At 37.7% G+C, this 13,941-nt stretch overlaps 1 protein-coding gene and 1 long non-coding RNA gene across 4 annotated transcripts; one reads left to right on the forward strand and one right to left on the reverse strand.

Annotated features, from left to right (window-relative positions):
• The first annotated feature begins 7,662 nt into the window (after positions 1 to 7,662).
• LOC149677700 (uncharacterized) lies at positions 7,663 to 9,097 on the forward strand. The gene is made up of 2 exons (XM_089837306.1): positions 7,663 to 7,870; positions 8,447 to 9,097. Exons 1-2 carry the CDS (start codon positions 7,663 to 7,665, stop codon positions 8,662 to 8,664), a joined length of 426 nt encoding a protein of 141 aa, XP_089693432.1. The 3' UTR covers positions 8,665 to 9,097.
• LOC149677701 (uncharacterized) lies at positions 9,045 to 12,404 on the reverse strand. Of its 3 annotated transcripts, none has more exons than XR_016366375.1 (6): positions 12,258 to 12,404; positions 11,560 to 12,147; positions 11,091 to 11,479; positions 10,782 to 10,856; positions 9,839 to 10,660; positions 9,045 to 9,773 (listed from the first exon to the last, which is right to left on the reverse strand). It is a non-coding gene; the product is annotated as an uncharacterized LOC149677701 (long non-coding RNA). The 3 variants fall into 3 exon arrangements; XR_016366373.1 differs by lacking the exon at positions 9,045 to 9,773 and having other exon boundaries at positions 10,286 to 10,660; positions 11,560 to 11,839; positions 11,913 to 12,147; XR_016366374.1 differs by lacking the exons at positions 9,045 to 9,773; positions 11,091 to 11,479 and having other exon boundaries at positions 10,286 to 10,660.
• Positions 12,405 to 13,941: the final 1,537 nt, after the last annotated feature.

Consider the following 13,941-nt stretch of genomic DNA (forward strand, 5'->3'; position numbering starts at 1 on the left):
AGTGGAAGATTGAAAATGTTGCTTTCAACAATATTCTCCGAATTTTGTTCAACTTGACATTGGGGGCATTTGGTAACGTTTCGCGACTTTGACCAAAAAAGATCTTTTAGAGCCTTAGAGTAATTGGCTTCCATTTCTTGACTTAGTGTCGTCAAAAGGACCATCAAAAATTCACTGGCGTCTTGTTGATCGTTTTGCGTAAAATGGTTTCCGACAGCCATTCTCAGTTCCAACCCTTTTCGGCTGAAACTTCCTTGAGAACTCTCGATGTCGTTTATCGTGTTATGGAGGCAACGTAAAACTGGTTTTTCAACGAATGATCCATTGTAAGATTTAACCAATTCTCTTAATTCCGGCACTAATAAGAGTAGTTGCAAAACGCTATTAGAATAGCACGTTACTTGATCATCGTTAGCTAAACCCTTCAAGGGAAAACTATCCAAACTCTGTTGGGCTTTCCTTTTCTTCTTCGGTGTTTCTTCACATCTCTCTTCCTCGCCTTCTAAAAGGCTTTTAGATAGTGTAGGCGCACTTCTTTTGCCACCTCGACTTTCTTTCGACTCCGTTACTTCCAAAAGAGGCAGATCTGGCCTATATTTTTTGCGAAGCCTGTTATACTCCATAATGGCTCGTCCATCCGCCTTAATTTTAGTCGGATCGAACTGTAATAAATGGAGTCCGGCCAAGGACGTCACTCTCGATAAAGCCACATACGCCATGCCTGTTCCAAATAAATTCGGACCCAAATCCATAATGGCGCATTTTAAACTCATGCCTTGGCTTTTGTGTATCGTAATAGCGTACGCCAGGATGACGGGAAACTGGGAGCGTTTAACGTAAATGTTTGCCATGAGCAAAAATTTGACGCAAATTTTCTCAACTAAAAAGTCAGTGTTGGCGTCGTCGTTATTCGGTTCGCGATCTACTCTTAGAAAAATCCCAGTAACGTTTCCTTGTTCGTCCTTCTTGAACCCAGTTACGAAACCCATCGTACCATTTACAACGCCTTTTTCAAAACTGATATTCCTTCTGACCATTATTCGGCAGCCAACGCACAGAACTAACTTGCTCTCCAAACCGGCCGTTTTGGACGGTTCGTTTTGTAGCCTTTGCAGTCTGCTGAGAATGTTTTTATTCATTTTTTTGCCGTAGTCAGCGAGTCTATCCTGGCAATGAATGACTTCAACTTTCTCTCCGTTTTTTCGCAACATTTCACAGTTAAATTTTTCGCACATGGCTAATTTAGGCATCAAACAAATTGGGTGAAACCCTTCATTGGACAGCTTAATGAAAAGGTCCATAGCCACCTTGATGTTTTCTCCTCCAGCAACCAATCTACTTTCTAAGGTTACAACATCAGCTTTGGAAATATTTCCAATTCTAACTCTGCTTAAAATGTCGCTGTAACTTCGGTCGTTGGCTTGTCTAACATTTTGCGTTAATTCATCGTATTTAAAAAACTTCCAAAGATCACTTCCTCCGATGCAATTGAATCTAAGTCTGGCTTCTTCGGAAGTGATTTTGATGAACGCGGGATTTCCTTGAACCGGAGGCAATTGGAAAAAGTCTCCCAAAACAAGGATAGAAACAACTCCGCCAAATGGTTGGTTCATTTCCCAAAATTCGTTCAGCCTCAAGTGAACGTGAGTCAGTAACACCGATGAGACCATAGAAATTTCATCAATAATTAACAGTTTTAAATTACCCAAAGTTTCTTTCATAATGCTTATATTCTCAGAACTCAGGGAATGGTATTCGGCGATACGCCCATGATCTACCGGCAACATTAGTAATCTGTGTAACGTTACGCCATTAACATTCAACGCTGCCAAACCCGTTGGCGCGGCAATGGCCACGCTAGCAGGATTTTGAAAGAGTCGCCTTACAGCGCTGGCGAGAGTGTCGATAAGAAACGATTTGCCAGTTCCACCAGGTCCCGACACAAAAAGGCACTTGTTTCTAGATTTTTCTCCCTCTTGGGAGAAGTGATTCATGATCTGATCATAAATTCTCTTTTGATCCGAGTTTAGTGACGCCACATTGTCAACATCAGTCTCGAAATTCATTTCCATGGCAGCTTCCACATCAGCCATCGCGTGTTCGGTTTCGATAACAATTTCTTTCCCTTGCAGCGCATTTTCATCGTCTTCACTTTCTCCCTCCGAAATTATGGTTTCTGGCTCTTTCGCCTTTTTAGAAGCCTCCCGTTTCTTTTGAACTTCTTTGGAAACCGAGAGTTTGTCGTGATATTCTCTCATGTCCTTCAACACCGAAAGCGAGTTTTCGAAAGCATCGGCGTATGTTTCAAAATCGCCCAATAGCTCGGTTTCGTCACGCCACGGTTTGAAGAGGATCAATAGAGCGTGACAATACTGTTCTTTCTCCTCTATCGGATCGTGAATGTAGTGCTCCACTATGTAGGGCTTAATTCTCTTTCTCATGAAACCCAGATTGTTTTTCAACTCGATTACATTCGCATTTTTCTCGACACCATCAGAGTGCTTCGCGTAATCGTAAAACTGACCAAATTCCCGCAAACTAAGATTTTCCAAGCTGTCGGGACGATTCGGATACTTGTCGTCGACGAACCCTTTTTGGCAAGTGTCCATGCTTTCGGGGTCAGTTTCCCTCAAACGCGCGAGTTCCTAGTAACCTTTCAAAATTCTCGATCGGTTTTCTTTCAAGTTAGTGTTTATAAATTTAGTGCTGTCGGACTTGTTGTAAAGATCTTGGCCCAGCATCATATCTAGAGCTTCATAAATTCCTATTTGCTTGCACGTCAAAGATTTCAATCTATAGGCAAATAATTTTTTGGACAAACTTTCATTCCCTAACTCGGCAAAAGTTTGGTCCATGTCAGCCCGGTCTCCCTTTGTCACGTAAGCCGTGACATAGTTTGCCACTATTTCCGATTTGTCAGCGACAAATTGCAAATCCATGTTGGCTTTGGAAGCCAATAGTAGCGTGGGATTATAATCATTTATTAAATCTTCGTGCTGTTTTCTCGGCAAGTCGTACAACCGTTTCTGCACCTTTTTCATGTTACGGTGACGAGTAACTGATCTAACGGAATTCATAGTCGCTACGTTTGTTACGTTACGAGGGAAACCGTAACGACACACTCTCGATCCTTTTTTAGAATTTTTCACCTTCTTGTAACAACTAGAGGTGCATTTGTGAGTTTGGAATTTTTTTACCAGCCGTTGCAGTTCCGGACTTACCGATGCTCTCGGCATCGAACACGTGACGTGTTTTTGCACGTAATCCAAAATAGTCTCGGTCGAAGAAGTTCCAATCTTTGGAGCGTCCTTGGCCCACAAAAGCATATGGTAGTGAGGTAAACCTCGAGATTGGTATTCAACCCTCCAAAAATGATGTTCTATCATGCCAAGAACTGGATTTTGCTTACACAAGACAAAGTTGTTAAACAGCGACCGCACTTTGTTGTGAAAGTGCAAATTGACGCTAAGTGGGTCGAAATTCAACAATTCAGCCACCGTCATCGACTCTACTCCCGGAACGTCTGAATTCACTTTTCTCAAGTGATCGTGCAGTTCCATATCATCGTACTCGGCCGGGTTAAAAGTTAGAAGCCAGGTGGGAGGACCAAATTCCCGAATCATCGCTAAAACGTTTCTAAGAACTTTATACCAGTAGTCCTTCGTTCCTCGAATATGACCCAAGAAAGTAGCTAAATTACTCTCAAGTTCTTTATCGCCAGATTCAACTCGATTGAGCAAATTTTCAACCCCAATTGGCATGGGTTTTTTAACACGAAGAACGTAGTTCAAACTGCTAGAAATCACTTTCATTTCGCATTCTTGATAAGAATGGAACAAATAGGCGTAATCTCGTCTAAAAATTGGACTTTTGTTCAAAATACGGGATAAACGATACTCGGTTTCCGTTATTTTCCCAAATGGTCTATCATCGTGCTTGCCAAAACGACCCTTAGGGAACAAATGAACAAAGCTCATGTATTCCAGTTTTTTGTCCCAAGTGCTAACTGGCTCGGCTTCGACGCGCTTCATTTGGTAAGCGCCAAGTAAATCTTTCGGTGGCTGAACGTTTACTGGATGAATAGAGTAATGATCGTACAGATCATTGGCTTCACCCTCAGATAGTTTTCGCAACAAAGCCTCGGGCTGTGTTAGAATTTTGTAGGCGTCGCCTGGTGCAAGGCTAGACTGATTTTCATCCTGCTCCTGCATGTTCGAAGCGTTTTGGTCACCTTGGACGTCGTGACTACTATCCGCTGGTCCTTCTGTTGGAAGCGCAGCGGAAGCGCGTGTCAACGCATCAGATCCATCATTAATTAACGCAAGTGGATCTGTTACGCTCAGTAATTCTTCTGGAGTCAATGAATTTTCATTTCCATCAATTTCTTGCGTCCCACAAATATATTCCTCGTTCATTGTCGAAATATCAATGTCTTTGTAAAAAGGGTTTATCTTTTTCAGCACACTGAAAGCTTTCAACACTTTTTCGAGGCAAACAACCTGCTGCCAAACTTTTTTGTCCGCAGTGGGAACACCGTTCACCAAGATATGGAGTTCGTGATTTTTAGGCAATGTCTTGGGAATCATCTTCAAATTTTTCTCCACGGGTATTGGAAGATAAATTACTCTTCCCTTCAAAGCTTTAACCGTGCCAAACTGCATGTTGGAATTGGTTTTAGTGCCTAACCGCACCACAGTGTGGAAGGGCTTCACAAGCTGAATTAAAACTTTCTCAAACATGTTTAAATTGGTGACATCTGGCGGAGGATTGTCAACCGCCAAGTTGTTCAGAAAACATCTAATGGGAACTTTACCCTTTCCCAAATCCGTAGCGCAGTAACGACATAGAAGCATGTCAGCTTCTCTAGCGTCCGAATTATTCATTATCCAGCCAGCTCTTAAAATCAGATAGGCCTCGTTATTGAAAACAGCACTGTTTACTAGTTTTTCTACAGCTCTTAAATCAGTTTTTTTCAGTAATCTAAAACAACAGTCGCAAGGCGTGTTGTGATACTCGTTGGTGTTTAGCATTGCCCGAGCGAATTGATTCTCGTAAAGACTCAAGATTTCACTTTCATCGAGAGTGGGCCGAGGAGCGTTAATGCTTCCTGTGGGAGCATTATTTTGTTCGTTATTTAAATTTTTCCCACGTGTGGCTAGGATTTTTCTGGACTCCGCCATGACAGTCGTCAGAGAATCGTAATCACCACTTTCAATTTCAGTTGAAACTTTAGTTAACGCGTTGAGCAACGCTTTGACTTGATAGATCTTATTCAGAATACTTCTTATTCCCGAATAATGTGGAGCCAATTCAGCGAAAGAACGCAAATGACTTTGGCACTCTTCGCTATCAGCGCAGTAAGAGGTGTGCCCTAGGAACGGAACTATTCTCACCACTACTTCGTCCCCATCTGGTGGTATAAACACTTTTGATTTTTTGCAAAATTCTTTTCTTAATTCACAAAGGTCCGAATCAGACTCAAAAATATTAGTCAAAGATTTTTCATTAGCATTGGCAACTGTTTTTATGAAAGCTAGTACTTTTGCAATGGCTCGAGTTCGAACATTACAAATATCACTGCATTCCCAATATACAGATTTGTTTTGGGTTTCAATAAACCCCCCTTAATTGATCACTAAATTTGCTTTCGGATTCTTCTCTTCAGTTTCAACAATTTTGAAAAGATTCGTAACAATTCCCGACTCATTAACTTGTAAAACTCGTTCTACGTTACTAGTCTCGTTATTGTTTTTTATGTCAACGAAATTTCCCATTTCGTCAACAAACAATTCTTTTGTTGAACTCGTAACACGGTCTCTCAGAACTTTTCGTACACGACCATTAGAATCCAATTGAAAAATTTTGCCGTAATGTGACTCATCGTCATTTTTCAATATTTTACCATTATTTCCAATCAGATAATAGGAAGTTTCATGGAAATAGGCCTCTTTCATGCTACTGTGAAGCCTTTTCCCACCCACAACTTCTGCCAAATTGTCAGGATCAATGGACCCAATATGTTTGATTTTCTCGACAAAATCCTTAAATTCACTAACAATCCCCGTTAGTTGGGCGTGGTAAGCCGAATATAATTGCCTTTTCAAATGCAATATTCTACCAGCTAGCACTTGGCATTTTAGCTTGTGAGAGATGGACTTCGTGCGTCTATTTTTGGTCTCGGTGTCAAAAGACTTTGACGCCGCCAATCTTTCAGTGAGACGTTTGACTAGAAACCTTTTATAGCTTTCGGCTATAATTCTTTTGTTTTTCGTTTTGAAAATCCCCGCATTGAGGAGCTTTTTCGCAAAACCAAATTTATCTTGTTTAGTTGTTTTAGGTTTGGGTTTTGTTTTTTTGGAGCAAAAACCACCATTAGTGGCGCCACCTGGTGCCATAGCCCTTTTACCACCTTTTTGTGTACATAGCGTTGATTTACTTTTTCTAAGAAAATTATCTTTGTTTTTCAAATAGTACTTCTTGTTAATATCTCGTTTAGCTTGCTTTTTTTGCGAAGCTTTCCTTTGAACAAGTAACTTTAACTTAGCTTCAGCTCTTTTCTTTTGGTTTAATTCACGCCATTTTTTTTTCCTAAGTCTCTCCTGAGAAACCATTTCAAAATTTCTTAATGGACGCAAAATAGCAAATTCTTTTCAATTTTTGTAAATTTTCAAACAGTACAAGTAGTACTATATTTGACACAGATTGCAATAGGTCACAAAGATACCTTAATTCCACACTGGAACTTGCAATTTGGATACACAAAGATATCCAATTAATGAGAACACAGAGAACCCAATTAATGAGAACACAGAGAACCCAATTAATGAGAGCACAGAGAACCCAATTGCCAAACACAAAGAATTGGCTAAATAATAGGAACACAGAGAACCTATTGGGCGCACAGAAAGAACCCAGTGTCAAAAAAAAACCTCTGACAGAATTGCAAATCGTAAAAAAAAAATACAATTAAAATGAATGAAAATAAATACCTCTGACAGAATTGCAAATCGTAAAAAAATACAATAAAAATGAATGAAAATAAATTAATTACAAGGGATAGTGAAGCCTTTTAAGGCTAAGAGTGAAAAAGACAATTTCACAATCTGAAACGAAAACAAAAGTTAATGTAACAGTAGGAACATAAAAAAAATTGTTTATAGATCATATAAAACCTTAATAATTAAGATTCGTGGCAATTGATATTCATTTACAAGTCTTCAGAATTGTAAGAGAACAGAACGATGAGGAAATTGAAACAATTCCCGCCCAAATAGCAGCAAAGCGATTTCAATTTAGTGCCCTCCCGACTCCCGAGTCTAGAACAGTAGCATGGAGCAATTATACGTAGAACGTTGCTGTGAAATCATGGTTTTAACTCCAATGTTTTAATTGCTCCATGTTACTGCTGCTCGCGCGGGGAAGTTTTTGGCGGGAAATCCTAGAGTTTATCATTTTTAATCCAGCCAGACTAACTTGAACCTCGTAAGTATGTTTTGAACACTATTTTTAATAGTTAATATTAATAATTAACGGATTTTGAAGCTAAGTCATAAAATTTAAAGTTATAATGTTTAAATTTAATGTCAAACCTTAAACTAGATAGAAAGTAATTGATTGTAAACTATTCAATGAAATTTCTTGTTTGTCGGTTTGGGCTTAGTAATGGAAGGCAAAAACATTAAGGTCGTGAATGCGTACTTTTACGGCGGCGGCGGCAAAAATCGAGGACGCGGTGGCGGACGAGGCGGCGGTCGTGGGAGAGGCGGCGGTCGCGGACGAGGCGGCGGTCGCGGACGGTGGCAATGGGTGCGAACCTGTTACAGGTGTAAGGAGGCGGGGCACATAATGCGGGACTGCCCGCAAAACCGAGGTACTAAGTATTTTCGATTGCTTTTCCTGGGGCTACCTAAAAACTTCTATGCACTACGTTAAAGTTCTCATTTAGGGAAAAGAGTTTTAAATTTAATAAAATGTTATAGAGAGCTTTCAGTTGGAGCTGAGTCTCGGGACATAATTTACCCTGCCATATTGGTGGGTTTAAAGCAGGAATGAAGCCGAGACCACCCAATATGGCTCCCAGAAGACTTGGGTGGGTGTGACGTACCTACTACTATCCCATCTGAAAGCTCCCTATTGAATTTAAAAAAGACAGTGATGTTCCCTGCTATCACTAGGTGGCCCTAATGCAAGCAATCTTAGTTAGAGCCTTTTATCGCCATGGCTTTCATAGCGTAATTTTGTTGTAATATTGGAAATGAGGTAGAAAGGTATTCTATGGTATAAAAGTATCTAGAGAAAAGGGGATATTAGACTGAAATTGTAGGACACAGAATCTATGCATGTGAGACCAAAATGAATTATAAAAAAAAGCACATCGCACGCAAACCAGCCAAAGGTGTAAAAGGCTCAAGCATATATAGTTGACTTACATACGGTTACATAGTAGACGAAATGGGCACCAACTCCACCAGCACTAACCCAACTACCACCACCACCAACCCGACTACCACCACCACCACCAATTCAACTACCACCACCACCAACCCGACTACCACCACCACCACCACCAATTCAACTACCACCACCACCAACCCGACTACCACCACCACCACCAACCCAACCCCCCCACCACAAGAGGGTACAAACATGGAAACCCCATTGTAAATATTTTGTAAGTATTAAGCCACATTTAAAAAAGTTAACACTTTTATTAAATTGGGGCACAGGAAAAGAAGTTAATTTCGGGTTTTTATTAATTTCTCGAAAGCCATAATCCACCTTATTCCCTTTTGCCGGAAGTTAGGATTAGCTCAGGATTCATGGGGGTGAGTAACGGGAAGAAATTCGTCTGTCGTCTGCTACAACAGCCAAAAATATGTACTGTAGCAGACGACAGACAAATTTCTTCCCGTTACTCACCCCCATGAATCCTGAGCTAAGCCTAACTTCCATCGAATGGGAATAAGGTGGATTTTTAAATATTTTTACAGTTTCAATTCTTTTCTTGAGTTTCAATTAAAAATTTTCATTGAAGATAATTAATATATTTTTGTTATATTTTTTGTAGCATCATCACCATATTAATTTTCCAAAAACATTTTTTGTCATAATATTTATCCATTTAACCAAATAAATTTCATCCATAATTATTGCATTCTTTTTAATTCATTTGAATGAACTAATATTCCATTCTTCTGATTCCTATTAATCCATTTTAGAAAATTTTTATTTCTTTTAACATAAGAAATGGTTTCCCAGTCATTTGTTTATCATTTGAACCCGAGAAATGGTTTCCCAGCCATTTCATAATACCTTAAACTTAAGAAACTATTGACCAGCAATTACGTTATTCCTTGACTTAAAAATGGTTATCTCTTGAACCAAATAATTTTTTTTCATCATTATTGATCTATTTCATAAAGGAAAGGTCCGTTCTAATTAATTCATTTTAATAAATTTTATCCCTTGAACTTAAGGAAACGTTTCCCAGCCATTTCTTTATCCCTTGAACTAAAGACACGGTTTCCCAGCCATTTTGTAATTTATTGAAGAAAATAACTTTCTATCATTATTCCATTATTTTGATCCATTTTAATAAATTATAATGTTCCGTTCTAATTAATCCATTTTAGTAAATTTTACCCCTTTAACTGAAGAAAAGGTTTACTAGTCATTTCATTACCCCTTGGACATAGGAAATGGTTTCCTAGACATCTTGTTATCCTTCAAAAAATGGAAACTAAGTTCTCCAACCTTATTCCATTCTTTTTGATCTATTTTAATAAATTAATGTTCCGTTATTATTAAACCGTTTTAATATAAATGTTATCCCTTGTACTTAAGAAAAACGTTTCCCAGTCATTTCGCTAACCCATTAAATCATTTGCACATGAAGTAAGATGGATTGGAAATGAAGACGGGCGACCTGCCACTACGGTCGAAGGCAGGGACATTTGTGGTCGGGATTTATAAGTGCACTTATAAACCCCGCCCACTAGCCTTCGCCAAGGAGGAAAGTCAACTTGTAGGGGATCCATTGGCCCGCGCTTTGCTTTATTTCCTATTAACACAAATGAACAATTTATACTAATATGAATGCATCATTGATTGCTGTAAACAAATACTAATAATTTAAATAAAATAATTTTTTTATCAACTTGCGTTAATCAATTTCTTCATAACTTAATGAAAATTCGTCGAATTTTAAAGCAAATACATGTTGTGGTTTAGTTTAAACAAACGCTACTAGATGCTCCCATAGTCTAAAGGGAATAGCTAACTGGCCTGCTAAGCTCAGTATAATTAAAATGTCCTAAATTATCTTGTTTTTTGTAAAAGGTTTTAAACTTATAGTTTCCTAATTTTAAAGCAATATCTGCCATTGTTTAGTTTAAACATACGCCACTAGATGGTCCTGTAGTCCAAGAGCGGGGTTGCCAGGCCTTGATTTATCAGTACAACGAGTTAGGCCTATTTTGGAAGGTGTTTTAGGGAGTAGTGTTACTATTTCCTGGAATATTGGTTAGGCAGATGTATTAAACATCCATAGCAAATGCACTGATATTGGTACGAAATTCACGGTTGCCCAGTAGATCTATTTGATGACGTAGAAAGCTACACAGTGATCCATTTAATTTATAATTTCGTGCTTATGATGAATCTAGTGAAATGTAATTTTGTAAATCAATAATTCAACAGTGTTAAGAACTTAACATCTTCTAAACTGAGTTACAGACACCCATATAATTGATAAAAAAAATTTATTTTTAGTTTTTTTTTACCTAATTACAATGACTGGAACAGCTTGGACATTAAATATTGGTTTGTGGGTGACTGCCTGACCGGGTTTAGCGACCCTATGATTCAATATATTAATAATTTTATTAGTAAGATTGTTTTACTTATATTTTCATGACCAATATGGGAACAGATAATCTTGGGTAAAACTGGCCATTGTTTATGGTTTTTTTAGGTTATGTTAGAATATGCACTAAAATGAACATTATATACATAAACTGGCCATGGTTTCATTTTTTCCTATGTATCCTTAAAATAAGCACTAAATTATTAATAAAAAATTTAAATATTACCTAATCAAAATGATTGGAAGAGCCACAATACAAAATATGGCTTTTTTTCACAGCAGTGTTAAATAGTTAGTTGGGTAATTGTCATTTTTAACTAATTGAAAATGGTAATTGAATTATAAATACTGAAGAAATGAAATAAAATTTAGCATGACGGAGTCCTTGAGGCTTGTCTAACTTTTCGAGAATAATACACAGCTTCCGCACCCCTTTTTCGAGGAGATTAAACATTAAACTAATTTGCAATACCAAAGTCAGAGTAGGAAATCGATGGACACTTTTCTAGTGTTATATGTTACTTATGGTTTGTTTTTACCCTTGGCACCAGTTTAGAAACCAGGTAACAAACCTATGTGTAGAGTTTGCATTAATCTTAAACAACAAAAATTTGTCTAATTTAAAAAAAAATTATTCTAATTAGCGGTTATTGTTGGTCGATGGCACTAATAAATAATAAAAATTTAAATGTTACCTAATAAAAATTATTGGAAGAGCCGGAATAAAAAACATTGGTTGGTTTGTTGACAGGGTTTAGTGATCGTGTGATTTAATCTATCAATTATTTTACCACTAATGAAACATTCAAAATGATCTAAGCAGGGGTTATCGTTTGCCGGTTGCACCAGATATAATCTTTGTAGCGTTTATCGTTGGCAATCTGGCCATTGTTTACTGTTTTCTTAGGCAACGTTAGAATTGGCGCAAAATAATTAATAATACAATTGTTACCTAATACAAATGATTGGAAGGACCTGAATTAAAAATATTGGTTGATTTGGTGACAGGATTTAGTGATAGTGTGATTGAATCCATCATTTATTTTACCAGTAAAAAACGTATCTTCGTAGCGGTAACCGTTGGCACTTGGCTGGCCGCTGGTGGCACCAGTCGAGAAAGCAGGGAACGAACCCTTGTGCATAGTTTAAACAACAAATATTGATTTATTTAAAACAAATTACCTAATTAGCGGCTATCGTTGGCCGATGGCACCAGGTGAAACACCTTAAAACGAACGCAACACGGCCAATTGGTCTCTAGTCGACTCTCTACATACAATCAGCTGTATTTAAATTTTGACCAAGGCTTAGTGAAATCAGTGAATTTAAAAATTATCGGCTAAATCCTAAATTTAAATTCTTTTGTATAAAATTATAATAAGGTTTAACTTACGAAATTAAAATAAAATGAGGACGAATTAACCCCTTCTTTTATGTGAAAAGTTAAAAATTCGCCTTAAGCTCGACACAGCCACACTCGTTGTGTAAACAAAAATCTTCGCTCAGTCTTTCTATTAGAGGTAAAACAGCGTAAGTCCAACAGTACGTTTCTCAATTATTTTAGCCAGGACTAAAACACGTAAGTCCAACAGAATAAAAGGTCGTAAGTTTAAGCATGTGCTTAAAAGTACAAAAAGTAATACTTAATATTAATTGTTTTCAATAAAACTTCGAAAGGCACCAGAAAAATGTTCAACCTTTCATTTAAAACCATTTTCAGACCTATCGAATAAATAGTCTTCAAAAAATGCTCGAGTCAATTTGGCCATCACAGCAAACATTTCCCATGTTATTCCTATGGGAAAATTTCCTTTTTTTTGCCAAAATGTCTTAATTTTTTTATGGAAATGAAAACCACCCTTAGCAACATTATTTTCTATAAAAAAAACTAATGGAGGGATCTCTTTGAAATTTTAACCACATATTAAGGGTCCGAATTTTAGTTCAGTGGATTTTTTTCAAAACAATTAATACAATACAAAAAAAACTACATCCAAACAAAAAACCCTCCTTATACATTAAGAGCAGTATGAAGTCTTATCTAAGAGAGCAATCGCTCTCTCAGAATAAATGTAACGTTGACTTGGACAATTGGAATATACTTTCTGTGTCCGTTTACTCCCTTTAAACCCGATGTCTTCGTAGGTGCTTGCCATTATCATGGACAACGCCTCTAATAATAATACGTTGAGCGAAGAGCTTGAGAAAATGAGTGAAGAATTGGGAATTCGGTTTACTTCACAAAATAGAGTTCATTGCTTTGCACACTTTCTGAACTTGTCAGTAGAAGAACTGTTGAAAGGGACCGTCCATAAGCTACGTCATGCGATAAAAAGCATTTTCTGACCCCCCCGTCCCCCCAGATCACGCTTCGTCACGCTTTTCTCAGACCCCTCACCTAAAAACCACGTCACATTTCTTTAATCCCCCCTCCGCACTATGATTTGTTTTAATTTACAAATTTAATTTGATTAATTTCTTGAGTGATATGCCGCCCCACTCAGAAATATTTTGCTCGGCTGAAAATTCAAGTTCTCTTCCGTTTTAAGCTTTTTCCCTCTGATTGACCTTTAGAATTTTAATGTCTGGATGTGCTTTTTATAAGCTTCAAAAAAGTTCCATAAAGCTTAGTTAAAGGGGCACACTTTTTAGGTTTCGACACTGTCACCCAAAACAGACTAATCGAGCTTGAGATTTAGAAAATTTGCCAAAGAAACGAAACCATTTCAATCGGCAGGGGGATTTGTTTCATCCTCACAAATAATAGGGGCGAATAAACAGAGACATAAGAGAGTTTACGCTGTTTATTTTAAATGCGCTATTTAAATTGCCTATATAAAGGTGTAAATAGTAGATAATTGCTTAAATTTTCTACTATTTAAGCGTTGATGGAATAACAGAAATTTTAACAAAAATAAAAATGTTTTCGTCGTCTTAAGTAAAAAACACAATCACGGCCCGGATATTGCGGCTGTTGAAAACTTAAAGCTTCTGTCGCGTTTAAAGAGAAGGGTCATTGAATGTTTTTCAATGAGAATCCGAATTACCCAAAAGCTATTGTCTCGTACGACGATGTT

This window comes from Phalangium opilio, unplaced genomic scaffold (genome assembly GCF_054372755.1).
Source record: "Phalangium opilio isolate 3A_F unplaced genomic scaffold, DU_Popi_V2 ptg000043l_1, whole genome shotgun sequence".
In the NCBI taxonomy this organism is placed as follows: domain Eukaryota; kingdom Metazoa; phylum Arthropoda; class Arachnida; order Opiliones; family Phalangiidae; genus Phalangium; species Phalangium opilio.